Genomic DNA, 27461 nt, shown 5'->3' on the forward strand with positions numbered 1-27461 from the left:
CCCCCCCCCCCCCCCCCCCCCCCCCCCCCCCCCCCCCCCCCCCCCCTCCCCCCCCCCCCCCCCCCCTCCCCCCCCCCCCTCCCCCCCCCCCCCTCCCCCCCCCCCCCCCCCCCCTCCCCCCCCCCCACCCCCCCCCCCCCTCCCCCCCCCCCCCCCACCCCCCCCTCCCCCCCCCCCCCCCCCCCCCCCCCCCCCCCCCCTCACCCCCCCCCCCCCCCCCCCCCCCCCCCCCCCCCCCCCCCCCCCCCCCCCCCCCCCCCCCCCCCCTCTCCCCTCCCCCCCCACCCCCTCCCCCCCCCCCCCCTCCCCCCCCCCCCCCCCCCCCCCCCCCCCCCCCCCCCCCCCCCCCCCCCCCCCCCCCCCCCCCCCCCCCCCCCCCCTCACCCCCCCCCCCCACCCCCCCCCCCCCCACCCCCCCCCCCCCCCCCCCCCCCCCCCCCCCCCCCCCCCCCCCCCCCCCCCCCCCCCCCCCCCCCCCCCCCCCCCCCCCCCCCCCCCCCCCCTCCCCCCCCCTCCCCCCCCCCCTCCCCCTCCCCCCCCCCCCCCCCCCCCCCCTCACCCCCCCCCCCCCCCCCCCCCCCACCCCCCTCCCCTCACCCCCCCCCCCCAGCCTCCCCCCCCTCACCTCCCCCCCCCCCCCCCCCCCCTCATGGACCCCCTCACCCCCCCCCCCTCACCCCCCCCCTCACCCTCACCCCACACCCTCACCCCCCCCCTCACCCCCCCCCCCCCCCCCCCCCTCCCCCTCACCCTCCCCCTCCCCCTCACCCTCCCCCTCACCCTCACCCCCCCCCCCCCCCCCCCCACCCCCCCCCCCCCTCCCCCCCCTCCCCCCCCCCCCCCCCCCCCCCCCCCCCCCCCCCTCCCCCCCCCCCCACCCCCCCCCCCCACCCCCCCTCCCCCCCCCCCCCCCCCCCCCCCCCCCCCTCCCCCCCCCCCCCCCCCCCCCCCCCCCCCCCACCCCCCCCTCCCCCCCCCCCCACCACCCCACCCTCACCTCCTCCCCCACCCCCCCCCCACCCTCACCCTCACCCCCCCCCCCCCCCCTCACCCCTCCATCCTCTTCACCCCTCCCCCTCACCCTCACCCCCCTCACACCTCCCCTCACCCCCCCCCCCAACCCTCAACCCCCCCCGCCCTCACCCCCCCTCACCCTCACCCTCACCCCCCCCCCCCCCTCACCCTCACCCCCCCCCCCCCTCCCCTCACTCCCCCCCCCACTCCCCTCCCCCCCCCTCACCCCCCCTCCCCTCCCCTCACCCCCCCCCACCCATCACCCCCTCCCCCACCCCTCACCCCCCTCACCCACCCCCCCCTCACCCTCACCCCCCCCCCCCCCACCCTCACCCCCCCCTCCCTCCCCCCCCCCCACCCTCACCCCCCCCCTCCCTCACACCCCTCCACCCCCCCCCTCACCCTCCCCCCCCTCCCCCCCTTCACCTTCACCCCTCCCCACCTCCCCCCCCCCCTCACCCCCCTCCTCCCCCCCCCTTCACCTCCCCTCCTCGCCCCCCCCTTCACCTTCCCTCCTCACCCCCCCTTACCCCTCCCCTCCTCACCCCCCCTTACCCTCCCCTCCTCACCCCCCACCCCCCCCACCTTCACCTCCCCTCCTCACCCCCCCCCTTCACCTCCCCTCCTCGCCCTCCCCCCCTCACCTCCCCTCTCTCACCCCCCCTTCACCTCCCCTCCTCTCCCCCCCCTTCACCCCACCTCCCCCATCTTGTTTGTGTACCTGGATTGACACAAAAGGATAGAGGGTGTGAGCTACAGGTTGAGGTTGAGTAGGCTGGGTCTCTTATCCTTGGAGCGCAGGAGGATGAGGGGTGACCTTATAGAAGTGTATAAAATGAGGGGAATTGTCAATAGACAATAGGTGCAGGAGTAGGCCATTCGGCCCTTCGAGCCAATAGGGGGGTTGCACGAAAGGTCACTGGGTCATAGGGCTCGACGCACAGAGCCGCTAAATCCAACTGGAAGACATCCGGCACTTCCGGTATATGTTATTAATACTAGAAGCGCGTACTTTCCAACCTGTTAAAAACCGCCGAATTGTTGAATTTTTGCGCTGAAAAATATTGTGGGAGTCGGGGTAAGTGTGAGACACATGTACCCGACTTTAGAATTCCAAACGTGAAGCGAAATGAAGGTATAGAGAAGCGAGAACTGAAGGGACAACAGCAGCTAAAGTGCTTGGTGAACATTGAAAATATCGGGAATTATCGGGTTTGCTCACTGCATCTCATCAAGCAAGGCATTATTTGTGTTTTTTCTTGATTCCTTTGGTATCTAAAAATTCTGAGAAGTGATAAATCTGGCTGTAAATTTTTCTTCCGATGCGTTTTCATTTTGTATGTAAAAACCCACGAGAACCATGGGCGATTAAAAAAAATTACAGCCAGATTACAGCCTTCGTTGATGAAATGCAGTGAGCAATGTTCGCCAAGCACTTTGGCTGTTGTTGTCCCTTGAGCTCTTGTTTCTATCTCCCGTAATTTCTCCTCACTTTTGGAATTCTGAAGTATGCTAAATGTCTCACACACTTATCCCGATTTCCATAATTATTTACAGCGCAAAAATTGACAATTTCAGCGGGTTTTAACGGGCCCGCTACGCTGGAAACAATGGTAAGTGCCTACCTGCAGTTCATCGTGTGTAATCCATTTGGAGTAGCGTAGCAACAGTACGGGTCATGGGTCATGACCCGACTGCCGTGAAACCTCCCTATACTGTCATTCATTGTTCCCGATGTTGGGGAAGTCCAGAACTATGGGTCACAGTTTAAGGATAAGGGGGAAATCTTTTAGGACCGAGATGAGGAAAACATTTTTCACACAATGGTGAATCTCTGGAATTCTCTGCCACAGAAGGTATTTGAGGCCAGTTAATTGGCTATATTTAAGAGGGAGTTAGATGTGGCCCTTGTGGCTAAAGGGATCAGGGGGTATGGAGAGAAGGCAGGTACAGGATACTGAGTTGGATGATCAGCCATGATCATATTGAATGGCGGTGCAGGCTCGAAGGGCCGAATGGCCTACTCCTGCACCTATTTTCTATGTTTCTATGTTTTACTGTGATTATGGCTGATCATCCACAATCAGTACCTCGTTTCTGCCTTCTCCCCATATCCCTTGACTGCTATATTTAAGAGCTCTATCGAACTCTCTCATGAAACCCTCCAGAGAATTGGCCTCCACTGCCTTCTGAGGTAGAGAATTCCACAGATTCACAACTCTGAGTGAAAATGTTTTTCCTCATCTCCGTTTTAACTGGCTTACTGCGTATTCTTAAACTGTGGGTTCAAGAAGGAACTGCAGATGCTGGAAAATCGAAGGTACACAAAAATGCTGGAGAAACTCAGCGGGTGCAGCAGCATCTATGGAGCGAAGGAAATAGACAACGTTTCGGGCCGAAACCCTTCTAAAGACTTAAACTGTGGGCCCTGGTTCTGAACTCCCACAACATCGGGAACATGTTTCCTGCCTCTAGCGGGTCCAAACCCTAAAGGGCCTGTCCCACTTTCACGACCTCTGCCGAGTTTGCCCTTGACTCGTACTCACAGCATGGTCGCCACGAGGTCGTAGCAGGCCGTGATGCTAGTCGTAGGTACTCGTGGCATCAAGTAGGTCGGGGTGTTTTTTCTAGCATGATGAAAAATGTCCACGAGTAAAAAAGGTCATGAAAGTGTGGCAGGCCCTTTAATAATCTTATATGTCTCAATAAGATCCCCTCTCATTCTTCTAAATTCAAGTATACAAGCCCAGCCGCTCCATTCTCTCAACATATGACAGTCACGCCATTCTGGGAATTAACCTTGTGAACCTACACTGCATCCCTCAATACCAAGAATGTCCTTCCTCAAATCTGGAGACCAAAGCTGCACACAATACTCCAGGTGTGGTCTCACTAGGGCCCTGTACAACTGCAGAAGGACCTCTTTGCTCCTATACTCATCTCCTATTGTTATGAAAGCCAACATGCCATTCGCTTTCTTCACTGCCTGCTGCACCTGCACGCGCAGAGATGCATAGAGTAGGGGAATCGAGGATCAGAGGACCTTCAAGGTGAAGGAGAAAAGATTTAATAGGAATCCGAGGGAAAAAGTTTTTCACACAAAGGTGTTTGGAACAAGCTGCCAGAGGCTGGGACAATCCCATGGTTTAAGAAACAGACAGGTACATGGATGGGACAGGTTTTGGGGGGATATGGACCAAGCAAGCGCGTGCAGGTGGAACTAGTGCAGATAGGACATGTTAGTTGGTGTGGTCCAGTTGGGCCGAAGGGCCTGTTCCCATGCTGTATGACTCTATGACAAAGTGCTGGATTAACTCAGCGGGACAGTCAGCAACTGCGGAGAGAAGGAATGGGTGACGTTTTGTGTCGAAATCCTTCTTTGGTTTAGTTTAGAGATGCAGCGTGGAAACAGGTCTTTCGGCCCACGGAGTCCGCCTACGACCAGCGACTACCCCATACACTAGCACTATCCTACGCACATTAGGACCAATTTAACAATTTTGCAGAGGCTGATTAATCTACAACCCTGAAAGTTTTTATAATGTTAGAGGAAACCGGAGCACCCGTAGTAAAAACCCACGAGGGTCAAGGGGAGAACGTACAAACTCCACACAGACAGCATCCGTAGTCGGGATCGAACCCGCGTCTCTGGAGGTGAGGCAGCAACTATACCACTGTGCCGCCCGGAATTATATAACGGTTTCCTCCGCAATAAAAGCACCCAACATGTGCTAGTAATGTCCTGTTTGCCAGCTTGTTGACCCTCTGTGTTCCCCTCCTGCAGGGTTTAGGAGCCGTTGCTGTGGACGGAGAGATGGGGACGTGAGCAGCCATTGAGGGCGGCCAGGGTGCCGGTGACCCCCCCCATCTGCTCGGTGTGCGGGCTGAGCTTCGAGGGGCTGAGCTTCGATGGAGGACCACATGACGGGGCACAACAAGGAGAAGCATTATGAGTGCGACGTGTGTGGCAAGGCCTGCCAGAGCCCGAGCCAGCTGGAGGCCCACCGGCGGGTGCACACAGGCGAGAACGCCCCTTTACCTGCGCCGACTGCGGCAAGAGCTACAAAACGACGATGGTCCTGAAGATCCACCGGCGGATGCACACGGGCGAGAAGCCCTATGGCTGCTCCACCTGCGGCAAGAGCTTTGCCCGATTGTCGGTGCTGCAGGTGCACTGGCGGGTGCACACGGGCGAGAAGCCTTATGGCTGCTCCACCTGCGGCAAGGGCTTTGCCCAGTTGACGGGTCTGCGGCTGCACGAGCAGGTGCACACGGGCGAGAAGCCTTATGGCTGCTCCACCTGCGGCAAGGGCTTTGCCCAGTTGTCGGGGCTGCGGATGCATCAGCAGTTGCACAGCAGCGAGCGGCCCTTCACTTGCTCCGACTGCGGCAAAGGCTTCAAGTCGTCCTCGCAACTAAAGGTGCACAGGCGCGTGCACACCGGGGAGTGGCCCTACACCTGCAGCGACTGCGGCAAGGGCTTCGCCCAGTCAAAAAACCTGCTGGAGCACCAGCACACCCACACCGGCGAGCGCCCCTTCACCTGCGCCCAGTGCGGCAAGGGCTTCACCCGCTCCACCAACCTGCTGTCCCACCAGCAGGTGCACACCGGCGACTGTTCTTCCCCAGGCCCTTCGGCTGCTCCAACTGCGGCAAGGACTTCAAGAGGGCGCAGGGGCTGAAGATCCACCGGCGGGTGCACACGGGCGAGAGGCCCTATGGCTGCTCCACCTGCGGCAAGAGCTTTGCCCAGTCGTCGGGGCTGCGGAAGCACCGGCGGGTGCACAGCAGTGAGCGGCCCTTCACCTGCTCCGACTGCGGCAAAGGCTTCAAGTCGTCCACACACCTGCAGGTGCACAGGTGCCTGCACACCGGGGAGCGGCCCTACACCTGCAGCGACTGCGGCAAGGGTTTCACCCGCTCCGACCGCCTGCTGAAGCACCAACGTACCCACACCGACGAGCACCCCTTCACCTGCGCCCTGTGCGGCAAGGGCTTCTCACACTCCACCAAACTGCTATCCCATCAGCGGGTGCACGCCAGCGACCGTCCCGTCCCCAGCCCGCTGTATGCAGAGCGCTTTGCCGTGGCTTCCCACGCCTTGCCTCACCAGCGCATGCACACCAGTGGCCAGCCCTACGACTGCCCGTACTGCGGTGAGAAGTTTGACAGCTCGCGGGGGTTGCGGCAGCACCGGCGGGCCCACATCGGCGAGCGGCTGCTCCCACTGCGGCAAGCGTTTCAAGAGCGCACGGGAGCTGAGGGAGCACCAGCGGATACACACCAGAGAGAGACCCTTTGTGTGCGCTGAGTGTGGCAAGGGTTTCACCCGCACGTCAAGCCTGTGGCAGCACTGGCATACCCACAGCAGTGAGCGTCCCTTCCCCTGCCCGTCCTGTGGCAAGGACTTCACTCGCCTTGACCACCAGCTAGAACACCGGTGAATCCACACTGGCCAACGCCCTTTACTAGCCCACTCTGTGGCAAGGCCTTTGCCAGCTCCTCCAGACTGCTGGCACACTGCGACATGGATAGGCACTGTTTAGGTAGACACAAAATGCTGGAAGGAATGGGTAACGCTTTGGGTCGAGACCCTCTTCAGTCTCAACCCGAAATGTCACCCATTCCTTCTCTCTACAGATGGTGACTAACCCGCCGAGTTACTGCAGCACTTCATGTTAGAGTCCTAGAGTGATACAGTGTGGAAACAGGCCCTTCGGCCCAACTTACCCACACAGACGAATATGTCCCAGCTACACTAGTCCCACCTGCCCGCGTTTGGTCCATATCCCTGCAAACTTGTCCTATCCACGTACCTGTCTAACTGTATCTTAAATGTTGGGATAGTCCAAGCCTCAACTACCTCCTCTGGCAGCTTGTTCCGTATACCCACCACCCTTCGTGAGAAATAGTTACCCCTCAAATTCTTCAAGTCAAGTCACGTCAATTTTATTTCTATAGCACATTTAAAAACAACTCTCGTTGACCAAAGTGCTTTACTTCAGTGCAGGTACTAACGTGCTACATACAGTGGTACATAGATCTAACGCATGTGAGTAGAAATAGGTTTTAAGTCTAGACTTAAAGGAGTCGATGGAGGGGGCAGTTCTGATGAGAAGAGGGATGCTGTTCCATAGTGTAGGTGCATACATATTTGTATACATATAGGAGGAGCTCCAAATTGATTCTGTACCGTACTGGGAGCCAGTGGAGAGAGGCCAGAATCGGGGTGATGTGGTCCTTTTACGGGTACCTGTCAGAAGTCTTGCTGCGGCTTTGGACCAATTGCATGCGGGACAGGGATCATTGGCTGATGCCAGTGTGTAGGGCGTTGCAGTAATCAAGGCGGGAGGAGATAATAGACAATAGGTGCAGGAGTAGGCCATTTGGCTCTTCGAGCCAGCACCGCCATTCAATGTGATCATGGCTGATCATCCCCAATCAGCACCCCGTTCCTGCCTTCTCCCTGATTCCGCTATTTGTAAGAGCCATATCTAGCTCTCTCTTGAAAGCATCCAGAGAACCTGCCTCCACTGCCCTCTGAGAATTCCACACTCACCACTCTGTGAGAAAAAGTGTTTCCTCGACTCCGTTCTAAATGGCTTACTCCTTATTCTTAAACTGTGGCCCCTGGTTCTGGACTCCCCCAACATCGGGAACATGTTTCCTGCCTCTAGTGTGTCCAAGCTCTCAACAATCTTATGTGTTTCAATGAGATACCCTCTCATCCTTCTAATCTCCAGAGTGTACAAGCCCAGCTGCTCCATTCTCTCAGCATATGACAGTCCAGCAATCCCGGGAATTAACCTTGTAAATCTACGCTGCACTCCCTCAATAGCAAGAATGCCCTTCCTCAAATTAGGGGACACAATACTCCAGGTGTGGTCTCACTAGGGCTCTGTACAACTGCAGAAGGACCTTTTTGCTCCTTTATTCGATTCCTCTTGTTATAAAGGCCAACATGCCATTCGCTTTCTTCACAGCCTGCTGTACCTGCATGATTACTTTCATAGACGGACCCCCAGATCCCTCTGTACTTCCTCTTTTCCCAACTTGACGCCATTTAGATAGTAATCTGCCTTCCTGTTTTTGCTACCAAAGTGGATAACCTCATGTTTATCCGCATTAAACTTCATCTGCCATGCATCTGCCCACTCCCCCAACCTGCCCAAGTCACCCTGCATTCTCATAGCATCCTCCTCACAGTTCACACTGCCACCCAGCTTTGTGTCATCTGCAAATTTGCTAATGTTACTTTGAATCCCTTCATCCAAATCATTGATGTATATTGTAAATATCTGCGGTCCCAGCACCGAGCCTTGCAGTACTCCACTAATCATTGCCTGCCATTCTGAAAGGGACCCGTTAATCCTTACTCTTTGTTTCCTGTCTGCCAACCACTTCTCTATCCATGTCAGCACTCCACCCCCAATACCATGTGCCCTATTTGCCCACTAATCTCCCATGTGGGACCTTATCAAATGCTTTCTGAAAGTTCAGGTACTCTACATCAACTGGCTTTCTCTTGTCCATTTTCCTAGTTACATCTTCAAAAAATTCCAAAAGATTAGTCAAGCATGATTTCCCCTTCGTAAATCCATGCTGACTTGGACCGATCCTGTTACTGCTATCCAAATGTGCGGCTATCTCATCTTTTATGATTGACTCCAGCATCCAGCGCAGGTATATGGGACTAGGGGAGATTATGTGTTCGGCACGGACTAGAAGGGTCGAGAAGGCCTGCTTCCGTGCTGTAATTGTTATATGGTTATATTTATATGGTTATCTTCCCCACCACCGATGTCAGGCTAACTGGTCTATAAATGTGTGGATGATCTTTTCAAAGTCGTCGAATTGGAGGAATGGTTTGATTTTAACTATTGTGCGAAGCTGGAAGAAGCCACCTTTTACCACAGCATTGACTTGTTTGTCAAACTTCAATGCGGAGTCAAATATCACGGCAAGGTTTTTGACGTGCGGTTTGATTAAGGAGGTTAGGCTTCCAAGGCTGCCTGCTATCGTTTTGATGGCCTCCGAGGGGCCGAGTAGGATGACCTCAGACTTGCTCTCGTTTAGTTGGAGGACGTTCTGCACCATCCAACACTTTATATTCTCGAGGCAGAGCATAAGGCTGAGTTGATTTGATTGGTTGTTGGGTTTCAGGGAGAGATAGAGTTGTGTATCGTCTGCATAACAGTGGAAGGAAATGCCGTGCCTTTGAATGACTTGGCCTAGAGGGAGCATATACAGAGAGAAGAGAATGGGGCCTAGGATGGAGCCTTGTAGGTAAGGCATTAGTTGATTTAGAATTACCTTTTCAAGAACTTTTGAAACGAAAGTCAGTTTGGAAATGGGTCTGTAGTTGCTCAGCAAGGTGGGGTCAAGGTTAGGTTTTTTCAGGAGGGGCTGGACCAGCGCGTGCTTGAAGCAGGTAGGAACAGTGCCAGTGGCCAGAGAACTTATTAAATCTTTTCCCCTTCACCTTGAACCCATGCCCTCTGGTCATCAATTCCCCCACTCGGGGCAAGAGATTCTGTGCATCTAACTAAATTGTGTTAGAAACATAGAAAATAGGTGCAGGACGAGGCCATTCAGCCCTTTGAGCCAGCACCGCCATTCATTGTGATCATGGCTGATCGTCCCCAACCAACCCGTGCCTGCCTTCTCCCCATATCCCTTGATACCACTAGCCCCTAGAGCTCTATCTAACTCTCTCTTAAATCCATCCAGTGATTTGGCCTCCACTGCCCCTCTGCGGCAGGGAATTCCACAAATTCACAACTCTCTGGGTGAAAATGTTTTTTTCTCACCTCCGTCTTAAATGGCCTCTGCTTTATTCTAAGACTGTGGCCCCTGGTTCTGGACTGGCCCAACATTGGGAACATTTAACCTGCATCTAGCTTGCCCAGTCCTTTTATAATTTTATATGTTTCTATAAGAATCCCCCTCATCCTTCTAAACTCCTGCGAATATTGTCAATGGAACTGATGCGCTACAATGCTAAAAACTATATTTTGCAGTCTGATCTATCTACTGTACTTGAGCATAACTCAATTGCATTGACGTATAGTATCTACCTGCCTGGATAGCATGATTTTTCACTGTACCTCGGGACACGTGACAATAATATGCCTGAACCTAAACCAAGATTCCAGCATCTGCAGTTTCTTGTCTCCCTCACCTATATCCATCTATCACTTCTGAAGAAGGGACTCAACCTGAAAAGACACCCATGCCTTCTCACTAGAGATGCTGCCTGTCCCGCTGAGTTACTCCAACATTTTTAGTCCACTTATCACCTGCCAGGCTTTGTCCAGCCCCCATCTCTTTTTTCCAGGTTCCTCCCCTCACCCTCTCCAGTCAGTCTGAAAAGAAGGGTCCTGACTCAAAACATTGTCTGTCCATTCCCTCTAAAGCGGTGGAGGAACTACAGGCCGCATCTGTAGAGGGAAGGGAATCTAAGGCGACCACTCCCACCTCTCCTTTCCAACTTTCTCCACCCCCCCACATCAAGCAGTCTGAAGAAGGGTCCCGACCCAGAATATTGCCTGTCCATGCTCTCCACAGTTGCGCGTTACTCCGGTAGATTGTGTCTCTTTTTGTAAACCAGCATCTGCTGTTCCTTGTATCTAGACTAGGCGTGCATTTCATCCTACACTTGCGCTCGGTCCGCCAAGGCCTGCTGGATCTCCCGGTTTCCAACCATTTTAACTCCCCTTCCCACTCCCACACTGATCTTTTTGTCCTGGGCCTCCTTCATTGCCAGAGTGAGGTGAAACTGGAGGAATAAGCAATAACCTCATAGCTTACAGCCCAATGACATGATCATTGAAGGTAGACAAAATTGCTGGAGAAACTCAGCTGGTACGGCAGCATCTATGGAGCAAAGGTAAAGGGCAACGTTTTGGGCCAAAACCCTTCTTCAGACTGATGCAGGGTGCGGGGGCAGGAAGAAGAGGACCCAGAGGGCTGAGGGAGAGCTGAGAAGGGGAGGAGATAGCAAGGGCTACCGGAAATTGGAAAAGTCAATGTTCAGGCCACCGGGATGCAGAATGCCCAGAATACGAGGTGCTGCTCCTCCAGTTTCCGGTGGTGCTCACTCTGGCGATGGAGGAGGCCCAGGACAGAAAGGTCGGATTGGGAGGGGGAGTTGAAGTGCTGAACCACAGGGAGATCAGGTTGGTTAATGCGGACCGAGCGGAGGTGTTTGGCGAAACGATCGCCAAGCCTACGCTTGGTCTAGATCAGCTGACATCTAGAGCAGCGGATGCAATAGATGAGGTTGGAGGAGGTGCAGGTAAGCCTCTGTCGCACCTGGAACAACTGCTTGGGTCCTTGAATGTAGTAGAGGGGGGAGGTTAAGCGACAAGTGTAGCATCTCTTGCGACAAGCGACAAGTGTAGCATCGGTTGCAACAGAAAGTGCCCAGGGAGGGGGTGGTGCGGGAGGGAAGGGAAGAATTGACCAGGGAGTTACGGAGGGAGTGGTCTGCGGAAAGCAGATGGGAGGAGATGGGAAGATTTGGAGGTGGTGAAAATGACAGAGGACTATTTGTTGTATGTGACGGCTAGTGGGGTGGAAGGTGAGGACTAGGGGGACTCTGCCCTTGTTCCGAGTGGGGGGGTGGGTAGAGAGAGCAGTGTTGCGGGGTATGGAAGAGACCCTGGTGAGAGCCTCATCTATGGTGGGGGAGGGAAACCCCCGTTCCCTGAAGAATGAGGACATTTCCGATGCCCTGGTGTGGAACACCTCATCCTGGGAGCAGATGCGGCGTAGACGGAGGAATTGGAAGTTGGGGATGAAGTCCTTACAGGAAGCAGGGTGGGAAGAAGTGTAGTCCTGATAGCCATGGGAGTCAGTGGGTTTATAGTGGATGTCGGTCATGTCCCCTTGGACATGAACATTGAATTCTGAAAATTAACGAGACACTCCCTCCCCCATCCAAATCAAGTTCTGGAGTCTGTGCCGACCCGATCTTTTTTTTCCAGCTTTCCCCCCCCGACTCCATCAGTCCAAAGAAGGGTCTAGACCCGATATACGTCGCCTGTCCATTCCCCTCCAAAGTGCCAGTAAAACTCAGTAGGTCAGCCATCCGTGGTGGGAAACGGATGGAGAAGTATTCCTAATATAATCCCTCCTTGGCCCTGTTGAGAATGCGGTGTCCATTCTTGGGATGGGATGCAAAGTCCGAGCTGACCAGTCATCGTCCGCCCTCCCCCTCCTCCCCCACCCTCCCCTCCTCCTGGGCCATCTCTTCGTCATTGCCCTGTCTTCTCGATGACGAAAGGCGTCCGGATTAATACGGAATCGCCGCTTCCCATCCCCCGGCTGTTCCCCCTCAACTCCAAACGGTTGGATCTCACTCTCCACCCTTGGACTCTGGTGGCTGCGGTAAACAAGGACTTTTGCTCATTAACGCGCTAGAGCCAAGTTGTATTCCAATGAAATAAATATCTGTTTTAAACAAAACAAAGCATCGAGAGAAATTACTTACAAAGGCACAATAAATTATACAAAAGCACAATAAATTACATGCAAAACCACGGTAAATGACCTATAAAAGCACCACACATGGTTTCAGATCAAGAACGGGTGCTGAGCAGAATGGACTGTTCCCGTCCAGTTAAAGGGCTAGTACGGTTGTGGTGGGCCAAAGGGACTTCTTGAACTAGTATGGCTGTTGTGGGCTGAAGGGGATTTTCCTGGGCTCGTATATTTGTGGACCGAAGTGCCTAGTATGGGTGTCGTGGACCAAAGTGTCTTTTCCTGGGCTAGTATGGGTGTTGTGGGCCGAAAGGACTTTCCCTGGGCTAGTATGGCTGTTGTAGGCCACATCTTTAGAGGGAAAGGAATCTAAGGCGACCACTCCCACCTCTCCTTTCCAACTTTCCCCACCCCCCACACCAAGCAGTCTGAAGAAGGGTCCTGACCCAGAATATTGCCTGTCCATGCTCTCCAGAGGTGCATGTTACTCCAGTAGATTGTGTCTCTTTTTGTAAACCAGCATCTGCTGTTCCTTGTATCTAGACTAGGCGTGCATTTCACCCTACACTTGCGCTCGGTCTGCCAAGGCCTGCTGGATCTCCCGGTTGTCAATCATTTTAACTCCCCTTCCCACTCCCACACTGATCTTTCTGTCCTGGGCCTCCTCCATTTCCCTTCAAAGTGCCGGTCGAATTCAGTAGGTCAGCCATCCGTGGTGGGAAACAGATGGATAAGTGTTTCTAATATAAGCCCTCCTTGGCCCTGTCGGGAATGCATACAATTCATGTTAAAACCCACCGCCTATTCGCGTTCCCTTTGCTGACGAATGCTGATGGAAACTATTCATTACATGTGCAAGTTGGTGAATATTCTGTCTTTATATATTTCAGATTTTTATTACCTCAATAAAGTAATTTTTGAAATAAAATAAAGCTGCGAACTGAAGCAGAGAGTGAGTTGTTGAAGAGGATGAGGGAATATGTGTGGGGGTGGAGGTGGGAGGACTAGAGTGAGTGAACGCAGTGGCAGTAGAGGGAGAGGAGAGATGTGGGCTAGAATGGGGAGAGAGGGTAACAAGTGAGGTGGGCTAGAGAGGAGGGAGGGAGTGAAGGGATGGAGGAATAGAGCAGGGGGATGAGGGAATGCAGTGGGAGTAGAGGGAGAGGGAGGGATGGACAAGGAGAGTGAAAGAACAGGAGGTTCTTACTGTTTTACCGTTCTTTTTACAATCCATGTCCTCGGGGTATCTAAATCCCAATTTTATTAGTTATTTATGTTATGACATCGGTTGGAAGCTGCATACCAAATCTCGTTGCACTTATGTGCAATGACAATAAAAGATATTAATATTATGATTATTATTATTATTGGACGGAGGTGTGAGGGGAGGAACTGGTGGAAGGGAGTGAGGAGATGGAGGACTAGGGAGGAGGAGAGGAATTGAGGTAACAGTGGGAGTGAGGGGGGAGCGAGGAGAAAGTGAGGAGCAGGTGGAGGGAAGGATGAGAGGGAATGAGGGAACAGGCTTGGGATGGAGAGACGGAAGGAATGAGGGAGGTTTGAGATGGAGATAGGATAGAACAGAGCTGGGAGGGGAGAAAGGAAGAGAGAGGGATGGGGAAGAGGGAGGGGCATGGCGAAGGGGAGTGTGGAGAGATGGGGGAGGGGGGGGGGGAGATGGAGGGGGAAAGTGAAGGATGTGGGACGATACAGAGCGATGTCACTCCGTGATTGGAGCCAGCGGTCCTCCAGGCCAGGCGGGGTGAGGAGGCGGGGGAGGCCCAGTGGCAAGGGGCCAGGGGTAGAGAGAGGGAACCCAGGGGAGCAGAGGGGAGAGAGAGTGTGGAGCGGGGAGGCAGAGAGCTGAGAGAGTGAGGCAGGAATAAGGGGAGAGTGTCAGATAGAGAGAGTGGGGAGGGGTGGAGAAAGAAAGACTCAGGTGTGTAATGAGACCCATACACAGGAGTAACAACTCATAGTCTTGTAACACAAGCGGAGGAAACATTACATCCTATCATCTCCATAGGCAGCATCAAGTCTGACTGTGAGATAGTGAAGTGATTTCATGGTTGACCCGTGACCCTTACTGTTGCCACACAACGCCTTCTGGAGTACAAGCGGTAAACGTCAGTAAGCATTTACTATGTCTGCCAGTCTTCTGTCCCAACATCCGGACTCCAGGCTGAATGGCTCCACACTTGCGGACCCCGGGCTGTCTAATCCCGTGGCCGGTGTTCGGCGGCTGAACCGTGGCGGCGAGGGACAGACAGCCCGGCTCCCGGACGGGGGAATCACTGATTCCCTGACCCTAGTGCCTTCTCGTACAGGTCTGAGGGTGGGGGTTCCCGTATTGACCTCTTGTACTGAAGGGGTTAATACATTTTACGTAACAAAATATTAAGAAATTAATCCTTCAGTCATTTTCTAACAAGAATTTGAGAAGTAGAAATTTTGTTTTAGTCTCTCGATCACCTCTCATCCTTCTAACCTCCAGAGTGTGCAAGCCCAGCCGCTCCATTCTCTCAGCATATGACAATCCCGCCATCCTGGGAATTAACCTTGTAAACCTACGCAGCACTCCCTCAATAGCAAGAATGTCCTTCCGCAAATTAGGGGAACAAAACTGCACACAATATTCCATGTGTGGTCTCACTAGGGCCCCGTACAACTGCAGAAGGACCTCTTTGCTCCTATACTTAACTCCTCTTGTTATGAAGGCCAAAATGCCATTCGCTTTCTTCACTGCCTGCTGTACCTGCATGCTTACTTTCATTGACTGATGAACAAGGATGCCCAGAACCCGTTGTACTTCCCCTTTTCCCAACTTGACACCATTTAAATAATAATCTGCCTTCCTGGCATTGCTACAAAAATGGATAACCTCACATGTATCCACATTAAACTGCATCTGCCATGCATCTGTCCACTCACCCACCGTGTCCAAGTCACCCAGCATTCTCATAGCATCCTCCTCACAGTTCACACTGCCACACAGATATGTGTCATCTGCAAATTTGCCAATGTTACTTTGAATCCCTTGAGGTACCCCACTAGTCACTGCCTGCCATTTCTCCCGCCTTTCTTAAAAAGTGGGATAACATTAGCTACCCTCCAATCCACAGGAACTGATCCTGAGTCTATAGAACATTGAAAAATTATCACCAATGCGTCCACAATTTCTAGAGCTACTTCCTCAAGTACCCTGGGATGCAGACCATCAGGCCCTGGGAATTTATCAGCCTTCATTCTCATCAGTCTACCCAATACCATTTCCTGCCTGATGTGGATTTCATTCAGTTCCTCCGTCACCCCAGATCCTCTTGCCACTAGTATATCAGGAAGATTGTTTGTGTCCTCCTTAGTGAAGACAGATCCAAAGTACCTGTTTAACTCATCTGCCATATACTTGTTCCCCATATTATACTTTAATTAAACCTTTTTTAGTCTTCAAAGGTCCACCTTTGGTCTTAACTATTTTTTTCCTCCTCACATATGTAAAGAAGCTTTTATTAGCCTCCTTTATATTCTTGGCTAGCTTACCTTCCTACCTCATCTTTTCTTCCCGTATTGCCTTATTAGTTACCCTCTGTTGCTCTTTAAACATTACCTAATCCTCGCATCTTTGCTACATTGTGCTTCTTCTCTTTTATTTTTATACTGCCCCTGACCTCCCTTGTCAGCCACAGTCGCCCCTTACTCCCCTTGGAATCTTTCTTCCTCTTTGGAATGAACTGATCCTGCACCTTCTGTATTATTCCCAGAAATACCTGCTATTGTTGTTCCATTGTCATCCCTGCTAGTGTATCTTTCCAGTCAACTTTGGCCAGCTCCTCCCACATGGCTCCATAATCCCCTTTATTCAACTGTAACGCTGATCTCTGATTTACCCTTCTCCCTCTCCAATTGTAGATTAAACCTGACCATATTATGGTCACTACCTCCAAATGGCTCCATAACCTCAAGTTCCTTTATCAAGTTCATTACACAGCACTAATTTCAGAATTGCCTTCTCTCTGGTAGGCTCCAATACAAGCTGCTCTTAGAATCCACGCGCTAAGGAGCCACGTGCTAAGGGACTTGTTTCCTCAGAGAGGTGAACGAGGGGTACTACCATACACGTGCAGGTCGTGTCTGCAAGCTAAACCCGCTGATTGGAACATTCACCGGGTGTACGTGAACTGTGCATGACCCATTTCATTTTATGTGCTCACATATGCACAAGCGTGTACACGTAAAATAACAAATCCTCACACCATATACTGGTGTTTTACAATATGCTCCACTAACCACTCTATATATGCTTTGCTTCTTTAAGAGGAAGGATGTAGATTAACCCTTATTAATCCATGCCATTTACAATCTTCACTACACATATATGCATACCACCCTTTACATGGTATTACGGTACTACACAGCTTTACACTAGCAAGGTCAGTCGGCTCTCATAAGCCACGCCGAGCTGGATGAGAATGGCTGGCAGTTTAAATGTTCCTGATTGCTTCTGGAATAAAGATTGATCTTTCACTATGTGTGTTGTTGTGGATCATTCACAAACAGCAGTAGACCGCCAACTGTATATATCTATCACATATAGTTATCACCACTATCGTTAGGACTCCTCATCTATTCTAGCTAGTCAACAGTAGGGATCACTCTCCCAACTACCAGGTGTTCTTGAGACTCTTGAAAGGCGCCCATAAATAAAATGTATTATTATTATTATTATAGTACAACTTTGTGGTGAGTAGAAATAGCTTTAAATTAGCAACATAGAAACATAGCAAATAGGTGCACGAGGAGGCCATTCGGCCCTTCGAGCCAGCACCGCCATTCATTGTGATCATGGCTGATCGTCCCCAATCAATAATCCGTGCCTGCCTTCTCCCCATATCCCTTGATTCCACTAGCCTCTAGAGCTCCATCTAACTCTCTCTTAAATCCATCCAGTGACTTGGCCTCCACTGCCCTCTGTGGCAGGGAATTCCACAAAATTCTTACACTGCGAATGACCCGAAATGTTGCCAATTCTTTCTCTCCAGAGATGCTGCATCACCCGTTGAGTTACTCCAGCATTTTGTGTCTACCTTTGTTTTTACCAGCATCTGTAGTTCTTTCTTAAATCTTATGTATTCTGTTTTATTTACTAGCGTTTCCGTCAGTATATTACTAAGAAAGCGTCTTATGGGTTGTCAAGAATTCCCTGAATCTCCGGAGAATTAAAGATCAGTTTTCCAGGGCTTGCTGCACGTATCCAGAAGGAAACCCACAGAGAGCCCCAAATAAACACAAGCTCATTATTGCTCCATTGAATTTGGGACAAACATAGAATGTAGTCCGAGACTGAGTTGGATGATCAGCCATGATCATATTGAATGGCAGTGCAGGCTCGAAGGGCCGAATGGCCTACTCCTGCACCTATTTTCCATGTTTCTATGTAAGACTGGTAGCAGAACTGGGAAGGGGGAGGGGATGGAAAGAGAGGGAAAGCAAGGGCAATCTGAAGTTAGAGAAGTCAATGTTCACACCACCGAGGTGTAAACTACCCAAGGTGCTGTTCCTCCAATTTGCGCTGGGCCTCACTCTGACAATGGAGGAGACCCAGGACAGAAACGTCAGATTGGGAATTGGTGGGGTAGTTGAAGTGCTGAACCACCGGGAGATCAGGTAGGTTAAGACAGACTGAGTGGAGGTGTTCAATGAAACGATCGCCGATCCAGCATTTGGTCTCGCCGATGTAGAGAAGTTGCCACCTGGAACAGCAGATACAGTAGATGAGGTTGGAGGAGGTGCAGGTGAACCTCTGCCTCACCTGGAAAGACTGAAATTAATTTGATCTGACTGTAAATTTAAAAATCAGTCAGTGGTGTCTTAATCTGCTGAGTGTCTACTTGTTTCTGGTTATAATAGCTCCTGAATTATCTTTCAGAGCTTTAATGACTTTTGTTTATGTAGTTTAGAAGTGTCAGACAGTCAATAGTGACAAATTAATCCATTTTCTGTCAACAAAGGTTTCTTTCAAACCATCGTCTGAAACTGCTGATGAGATGAAGACCTTGCTCACGCTGGAGAAACTAACTGTTCGTGACAGACGGTGCCTTTCATGCAATGGACAGAAAATGCTCTATTGGTCACATGGTTTGTATTTAAATGCTGGCAGTTTACATCTTTCCTGAGGCTGTCCCATGAGATGGTGGATGATTTGCTTCCAGTCAGGTTCAGTGGGTCCTGAGCAGGCAAATGGTCATTGTGGGGAATGGGGGTTCCTCCGCAGATGCGGCATGGGGAGGCCAGTTGGCCAGATAGGAAGATGGTTTATGAGATAGTCCCGTTTCAGTCCAGTCCAGTCTTGAGTGAACAGGCAAGCTGGCATGTGGGGGAGGCTGCAGTGGCAGGCAGTAGATAGGACTGTTCGGTGAACTTCTGTAACTTTGTCGAGCCAAAGCATGGTAACACTTTTGTGCTGCCTAGCTGAGGTCTGCGATACGAATTTACCTCTTTGTATATCAAACAATTTCCCTGTACCTTGATACAGTAACAATAAGGTATGGTTGAATCAATAGCAGAGGAATGGACACTTGTATGCTCCCAATGCATGGTATTCAGGTTCTCAATTCTCCTTCTCAAACTCAAAATCAATTATCAGTACTCCACACCCAGGCAGTTAAAAGAAAAGCCAATCTCATTACACAGGATCCCACCCACCCCCTGCACAAGTCTTTCCAACTTCTGCCATCAGGCCGCCGATATAAAGTCCCCCTATCCAAGAAAAACATCCACAAAAACTCATTCATACCCATTGCCATAAACAGCTTAAATAAAAAATGAACAATGGACAAATTAACCCTGACGCATTGTCACTTTACACGTATCCACAACTTTTATCTTGTCTATTTTTAGTTTTTAATCTTTATATTTGCTTTTAAGATCGATACACACTGTGTGTGCTCGCAGAAATCTGTGTTGTATGACTGCTTATCAGTACATTGTCCTGTCTGTATGTTGAGCCACGTCAAAGAAGATTTTCTGTTACGACAGACAATAAAGTTTTCTGAATCTGAATCTGAATCTTCACTGAGTGTTCATGGCTAGAGGCTTCCAAGACTCAGTGGAGCATGTTGCTTTTCTTCAAGGTGACTTGGAGCACATCCTTGAATCTTTCCCTCTATCTTCCCAGTAATCTCTTCCCATGCTAATGCTTGGAGTAGTGTGGGTTTTGGGAGACTGGTGTCAGGCAGGTTAATGATGTGACCTGCTCAATGTGGCTGATTTATAACTAGAAATTACTCAATGTACTAGAGTAACTTAGTGAGTCAAGCAGCATCACTGAGAAACGTGAATAGGATGTGTTGGATCGGGGCAGGGCAAAGCCAGGCAAGTGATAGATGGATAGTAATTACCTAAATGCTGGAGTAACTCAGCCGGACAGGCAGCATCCCTGGAGAGAAAGAATGGGTGATGTTTCGCGTTGGGACCCTTCTTCAGACTCTACCCAAAACGTCACCCATTCCTTCTCTCCAGAGATGCTGCCTGTCCTGCTGAGTTACTCCAGCATTTTGTGTCTATCTTCAGTTTAAACCAAAGATCATAGAGCAGAACAATGACCTGGCAGGCTGGGGGGAGGGCGGGGGGGGGGGGGGGGTGGGTGGGGCGGGGGGGGGGGGGGGGGGGTAGGTTTAAACTTACCGCTGGCAGGAGTTCATGTCATTGGGCTGAGGTTACTGCTGTTCCTCCAGTTTGCGTGTCATCTCACTCTGGCAATGAAGGAGGCCCAGGACAGAAAGATCAGCGTGGGATTGGGAAGAGGTTGGCAACCGGGAGATCCAGCAGGCCTTGGCGACCGAGAGCAAGTGTAGATGGTGGGGGGAGGAAGCTGGAAAAGAGAGTTGGAGGCTGGACAAAACCTGACGAATGATAGGTGGAAACAAAATGCTGGCGTAACTCAGCGGGACAGGCAGCATCTCCAGAGAGAAGGAATGTGTCACGTTACAGGTTGCGACCCTTCTTCAGAAGTGATAGGTGGATATAGGTGAGGCAGACACAAGAAACTGCACATGATGGAATCTTGCAGAGAACACAATTTAGTTAGATGCACAGAATCTCTTGCCCAGAATGGAGGAATCGAGGACAAGAGGATATGGGTTCAAGGTGAAGGGGAAAAGATTTAATAGGAATCTGACGGGCACATTTTTCACACAAAGGGTGGTGGATGTATGGAACAAGTTGCCAGGGGAAGTAGTTAAGGCTGGGACTAAATTTTAAGAAACAGTTAGACAGGTACAGACTGGAGTAACTCAGCGGGTCAGACAGCATCGCTGGAGAAATGGTGATGTTTCACTTTGTGCTGGAGTAACTCAGTGTGTCAGGCAGCATCTGTACAGAACATCGATAGGTGATATTTCGAGCAGGACCCTACTTCAGACTGACACTATGTTAACAGATGAGGGGATGATTGGCAGATGAGTGGAGGAAGTGACAGAGACGAGAGAAAATAAGGAGATAAAACAGTGTGAGATAAGGAGAGAGGAATGTACGTAGATGTGCAACTTTAAGGGACATTGGTCAGGTAGCATTTGGAGTATTGCATATAATTCTGGTCACTCCATTAAAGGACTGATGTGGAGGCTTTGGGAAGGTGAAGAGATGGTTAACCAGAATGGTTTAAAACCAAGGAACTGCAGGTGCAAAAAAGGACACCTTTTCCAATCACAGCACCCAGGATCCTGACTGACAGGGAATAGAACCATCCCATTGTGAATCACACCAGCCGGCTTACTTCTAGCAGATGAGGGCTTTTCTGGGCTTGGTTAATTCTTTTCCATTTTAACCCTCTCATTCCCACAAGAAGACTTTCACAATTTAGAAACAGCACTGGCCACTCTATGCGATAAACCTACAGCAAGCCTTAGCCCTCCTAGTCCACCTTAAGTGCAATGCCCATATGGGTGGCCGCAACTACAGAGACACCCAGGGGAATGCCCTAGCTTGGTCCCCACAGAACCAAAGATTCTAGTAGACAGAACGGCTCTGTCAGACAATGGAATGTAAAGTTAATACCGAGGGATGTCTCTAATGTGCAATGTGAAGTTTTGGAAAGGAGGGGGCTACCACTACCTCATTCATCTCTGACAATTTTTTGTACCTCATGTATGTTTTGCCTATTCTTTTGTTCTAGTTTTCTTTTAATGTTCGAAAGGAAGTATTTATTCTAACTCTTTCTCTCTGCCACTCTGTCATTCATCCAGTTCTGTCCCTTATCAGACGATAGATCTTCTTGTTCTATTGCCTCACCAGGTGCACAACACGTAACCATTCTTACAGTGCTCCCTTCGTTCTTTTGTTCTTCTGTTCCCAGGGTTTGAAACTCATGTATTTTAAGAGATTTTAAGATAGTGTGTGTCTCTTTAAGAAGCTGCAGTTCTTTGTTCTTTGAAAAGGCATTAGCAATGAAAATTACCTGTTTTTGCAAAAGTACAGTTGTTTGGTCTTACGGTATTTTAAGTTTATTTTCTTCCTATTTCTTACCTTTTGAATTGAGTTCAAGAAGGATCTGAATTTCACATTAGCCATGTGAAACTCAGATTGGAACAATTGGGAATATTTTTTAAATTATTCTATTTATTTATTTATGTATTTATTTACTTATTTATTCATAAGGGTCTACCTTGAAAGTAGTTAAAAGAGTGATCTTACATCCCCCACCACCCACAGAGTTCTGGATTAGTGGAGGGCATGAATCTATCTATACATAACTAAAACTCTGATCTTGTGCTCTTCCAGTTTGCGTGATTTGTCTATTTGCGCAAAAATGGTACACGATAGCTCTACGATTTTTCACCAACTCACTCAAGGTTTTCCTGCTTTGCGAGTGCAACAAGTTTTGTTCCGATTGATGGTATATTGTAAAAATTAATGCAGTTTAAAAATCTTAAAAACCACACATGTACAGATTGATCTCCTCTCCTGCCAGTCAGCGGCGTGCGGATTAGTCTCTCCTTCTGTCACTCCCCGGGACGGTCTGCCCCTTCCTGCTTCATCGCATCTTTACTGGAGCTGAGGGATGCTGTGGGTAGCTGGTCGAGGTCTCCAACCGGACATAATTTACGGATGGACCGGAAGCGGCGCGGCGATGTCGCCAAACGGAAAGTGGTGAATCTGATCCCGGCGGAGAGCATCCAGCACTCGCTGTGAGTCCCAAACGCACCACCATTGCAATGCCCCGCAGCTCCAGGCCCTTCCTCTCTGGTCCCCCTCACTGGCTCCTTCCGCCTCTCCGTGATACCACCCTCTCCCCCATGGCTCTGCCCCCGTCTTTTCTCCAAGCTCTCACCCCCCACACCCTCCTCCCGCCCACACGGCTGTAGCTGCTGGTGTTTCCGGGCCAATCTGAGGCCTGGCTCTGAGGGCGCCGACGGCTGATGCTCCTCCGGGGCACACAAGAAGGCAACCTCAAGATCCTGGGGGTGGGGAGGGAGAGTGGGGGAGGAGAGGGGATAGAGGGAGAGAACGCTAGTAGGGAGGGGAGAGGAGTTATGGAAGGAGGGAGGGAGGGAGTGGCTGAGGGCCGGGAGAGGGAGAGAGGTGAGGGAGGGATTGGGGGAGGGAAGGAGAGGGAAAAGAGGGAGGAGGTGAGGAGGGAGAGTGGGGGAGGGGGAATAGAGGGAGAGGGGGGGTAGTAGTGAAGGGGCAGTGGGGGAGGTTGGGAATGGGGAATAGAGGGAGAGGAGGGCAGTGGGGGAGGTGAGGAGGGATAGTGGGGGGGATAGGGGAGGTGAGTGGAGGAGGTGGAGGATAGAGGGGTAGGAGGGGGGTAAAGAGGGGAGAGAAGTTATGGAGGGAGGGAGTGACTGTGGGTAGGGGAAAGGAGAGAGAGAGAGGTGAGGGAGGGATTGGAGGAGGGGAGGAGGCGATGGGAAAGAAGAGGGAGGGTGAAGAGGAGGGGAAGAGAGTGCTAGGGATGAGGGGAAAAGCCTCACCAGCACAGTTGGGGGTTATAGCTGAGTGGTGGAATATTTTGTTGGGGGACCAAGCCTATGTCCCATTTAGTCTAGTAGGACACTAAAGAGTTTAGGTAAAGCCTTGACCAAGACTGGACAGGAATAAGTTATGGTATTTCCAGCCATTTTAACAGTTCAAAACACCAAGCTACAGCTTTTACACCTTTTGAACTGCTAACAGGACAAGCTATGAACCAACCAGCAGATGGCCCTCTATCTGTAATGAGGGTGACCCCATGCTACATACCCCCTGGGGTGCGACTAGAGTGTGGAAGTTAGTTTTGACCTACAGACCCTCAGTGATTAACTAATTATGTACGCACAGCAATTAACCCGAACCTTGTCAGTTTTACATTCACAGGAATTGGAGACGCAGAAACCACTATTAGCATAGAGCGGTGGAAAGGGCCCTTCCAAGTACTACTGACCACACCTACAGCAGTGAAGGTCGAAGATCTTCCTCGTTGGGTACACCTAACCAAAGGCAAAAGGATTGGATACAGGAAAAAGGACAATGAGATTAAATGGCCCAGCTGACCTGGACTAATACCTTTTTGTCTATGAGTTATGAGTTAGTTTGTAGGGGCAATGGCAGTAACTATCGGGTGTGCACTTATCTTCCCCACAACAGCAGAGGACGTGTACCACTGGTGCCTATAGCCCTAAACCAGACTGAAAGCCTGTGGTCCTACTCCGTTTTCACAACATCACGGCGTCTGGCAGTTGCCAAGTAATCTCGCACGTATATGGGAATGTGAGCAACAAGCACAGGGAACCCGAGTATAACAATTTTAAAGGATGGTACACAAGCCCGTTTGAACCAGGCTGGAAGGTTGAGTATAACAAGCAATCCCGATATACCAATAAATAGTAAGATTAAACGAGAACTTACCAGTTCGAAGTTTGATCATTATTTTATGAGGAGTACGTTGAGGGAATACGTAAAGAACCCCACCAGGATGCATGCGTGTCATTCTTCAAAGCAGCGGTGTGAAATCACAGATAATTGTAATGACTTAAACATAGTAAGATTAGAGAAAGAAAATACCAGTTGAGTATATGATCATGGGTGGGAGCGGAGGGCACGTATTCCCTCAACGTACTCCTCATAAAATAATGATCAAACTTCGAACTGGTAAGTTCTCGTTTAATCTTACTATTTTACTTCGGAGTCACGTGAGTGACTACGTGAAGATTTCAAAGCTCTGTGATTTCATGCCGTGGAAACGAGTCCATGCATCACACCTGCCTTAATGACTGTAGGAGGAATTGTGTCAACATAATTTAGACATGAATCCGACATTGAAATCCATAAAATTTATTAACACAAAATTATAACCCCTATTTATGGGGTAAATTAAATTTCAGAACTTAAAATTGTTTCTGCAAACGTTCCAGGTTTCATGACTGGTTTATGATAAAATAGTTGGAATGTTTTTTCCCCTGACCATCCTGCTGCCTTGAGGATTTTGTCCATTGGTACATCCAACTGCATAGCTGCCGATGTAGCTGCAGCCCTGGTGGAATGAGATTTAAAAATATTAGTATCCACCCCAGCCTGTGTTAGAACCTGTTTTCAGCCATCTTGAGATGGTCTGGACCGTCACTCTTTTGTGTGGTTGCTTATGGCTGACTAAAAGTGCCTTCTCATTGCCTCAAATGATTTTTGTTTTCTCCATGTATAACGACAAATGTCTTACTATACAGAGACGATCATCTATTGGGTAAGACCTAAATTCTATATTGAGGCCCGCTGATCCCTGTCTGTTCTGCTTTACTAATTCATAAATATGAAATGTAATATTTTCAGATGAAGAAATCATGTTGTCCAGTCTTAATTTATGTAATGACTGTACCCTTTGTGCCGTGACCAATGCCATTAGCATGACTGTTTTTAATGTCAGTCTATGTAGGGACAGAGCTGTTGCTGGAGACCAATTCCTGAGCATCTTCAGGACAATACTCACATCCCATATTTGGGAGTTCCTGGTTCTTGGGGGATTGGTATTAAAAATTCCCCTCATACGTTTTGTTACCAGTGGGTGAGTTCCAACAGAGTGACGCTCTGTTCCTTGCCATAGATAAGTTGATAGGGCACTTCTGGCACTATAACTGAGCCCCTCATCATAATGGAGGCCTACCAGGTATTCCAGAACAGACGGGATGTTCATATCTCTGTAGGTGATGCTGTTTTTGTGACAATACATCTCCCACTTCCTGATATAGACCAGATACTGTTTTTTGGTGGACTGTCTTTGGGCCGCCGAAATCATGTTCACTGTTCGGACCATCAGTCCCAGCTGTAGTAGTGGTATTTTTAAACTCTATAAATTAATAAATTCAAATAGTTATGGCATGGGTGGCTTTCCCTTGTTACGGGATGAACCAATAAATCTGGTCTATTCGGGATGGTGATACACGGTTCTAATACCATGTTTAGTATCACTGGGAACCATGGTTGAGTAGGCCAATCGGGTACTACCAAAATACCAGACGCAAAGTCTTGCTGTATTTTCCTTAATACCCGACAGATGAGGCTGAAAGGAGGGAATGCATAAATAAACAATTTCCCCCAATGCAGCGAAAATGCACCTGTCGCCGCTGCCCCAGGGTCTGGTTCCCATGAAACATAATTTGATAACTGGTGATTAAGCCTGGATGCGAATAGATCGATATCTGGTATTCCATATCGTTCAAGTTCAAGTTCAAGTGGGTTTATTGTCATGTGTCCCTGTATAGGACAATGAAATTCTTGCTTTGCTTAATCACACAGAAAATAGTAGGCATTTATTACAAAACAGATAAATGTGTCCATATACCATGATATAAATATATACACACATGAATAACTAAACTGGTAAAGTGCAAATAACAGAAAGTGGTTATTAATAATCAGAGTTTTGTCCGAGCCAGGTTTAATAGCCTGATGGCTGTGGGGAAGTAGCTATTCCTGAACCTGGTTGTTGCAGTCTTCAGGCTCCTGTATCTTCTATCTGAAGGTGGCAGGGAGATGAGTGTGTGGCCAGGATGGTGTGGGTCTTTGATGATACTGCCAGCCTTTTTGAGGCAGCGACTGCGATAAATCCCTTCGATGGAAGGAAGGTCAGAGCCGATGATGGACTGGGCAGTGTTTACTACTTTTTGTAGTCTTTTCCTCTCCAGGGCGCTCAAATTGCCGAACCAAGCCACGATGCAACCGGTCAGCATGCTCTCGACTGTGCACCTGTAGAAGTTAGAGAGAGTCTTCCTTGACAAACCGACTCTCCGTAATCTTCTCAGGAAGTAGAGGCGCTGATGAGCTTTTTTGATAATTGCGTTAGTGTACTCGGACCAGGAAAGATCTTCAGAGATGTGCACGCCCAGGAATTTGAAGTTCTTGACCCTTTCAACCATCAACCCGTTGATATAAATGGGGCTGTGGGTCCCCCTCCTACTCCTTCCAAAGTCCACAATCAGTTCCTTGCTTTTGCTGGTGTTGAGGGCCAGGTTATTCCGCTGGCACCATATGGACAGTTGCTCGATCTCTCTTCAGTATTCTGACTCATCCCCATCAGTGATACGCCCCACAATAGTGGTGTCGTTGGTGAAATTGATGATGGAGTTCACACTGTGGTTCGCTACGCAGTCATGGGTATAGAGTGAGTACAGCAGGGGGCTGAGCACGCAGCCTTGAAGTGCTCCCATGCTGATTGTTATTGAGGCTGAAACATTTCCACCAATACGAACAGACTGTGGTCTGTGAATGAGGAAGTCGAGGATCCAGTTGCATAGGGATGTGCTGAGACCCAGTTCTGCGAGTTTGGTAACCAGTTTGGAGGGGATGATTGTGTTAAATGCCGAGCTATAATCAATGAATAACAGCCTGACATATGAGTTTTTGTTGTCCAAGTGGTCCAGTGCGGAGCAGAGGGCCAGCGAGATCGCATCCACCGTTGATCTGTTGTGGCGGTACGCGAACTGCAGTGGGTC

The 27461-nt window shown here is 50.4% G+C and overlaps 2 protein-coding genes across 2 annotated transcripts in view; both read left to right on the forward strand.

Annotated features, from left to right (window-relative positions):
• The window catches only part of LOC129694696 (zinc finger protein 135-like), a gene marked incomplete at its 3' end in the record, with an annotated part of 29665 nt that extends 24035 nt beyond the window's left edge, over positions 1–5630 (forward strand). The window contains exon 4 of the mRNA XM_055631435.1: positions 4987–5630. Within this exon, the coding sequence (XP_055487410.1) occupies positions 4987–5630 (644 nt within the window). The remainder of the gene's footprint in view (positions 1–4986) is intronic.
• Positions 5631–5638: 8 nt separating this feature from the next.
• On the forward strand, positions 5639–11254 carry LOC129694698 (zinc finger protein 239-like; the record flags this gene model as incomplete). Its single annotated transcript, XM_055631436.1, has 1 exon — positions 5639–11254. A coding segment is annotated over one exon (687 nt), but the record flags the coding sequence as incomplete, so codon positions are not given.
• Positions 11255–27461: the final 16207 nt, after the last annotated feature.

Source organism: Leucoraja erinacea, unplaced genomic scaffold (assembly GCF_028641065.1).
Source record: "Leucoraja erinacea ecotype New England unplaced genomic scaffold, Leri_hhj_1 Leri_75S, whole genome shotgun sequence".
Taxonomy (NCBI): Eukaryota; Metazoa; Chordata; class Chondrichthyes; order Rajiformes; family Rajidae; genus Leucoraja; species Leucoraja erinaceus.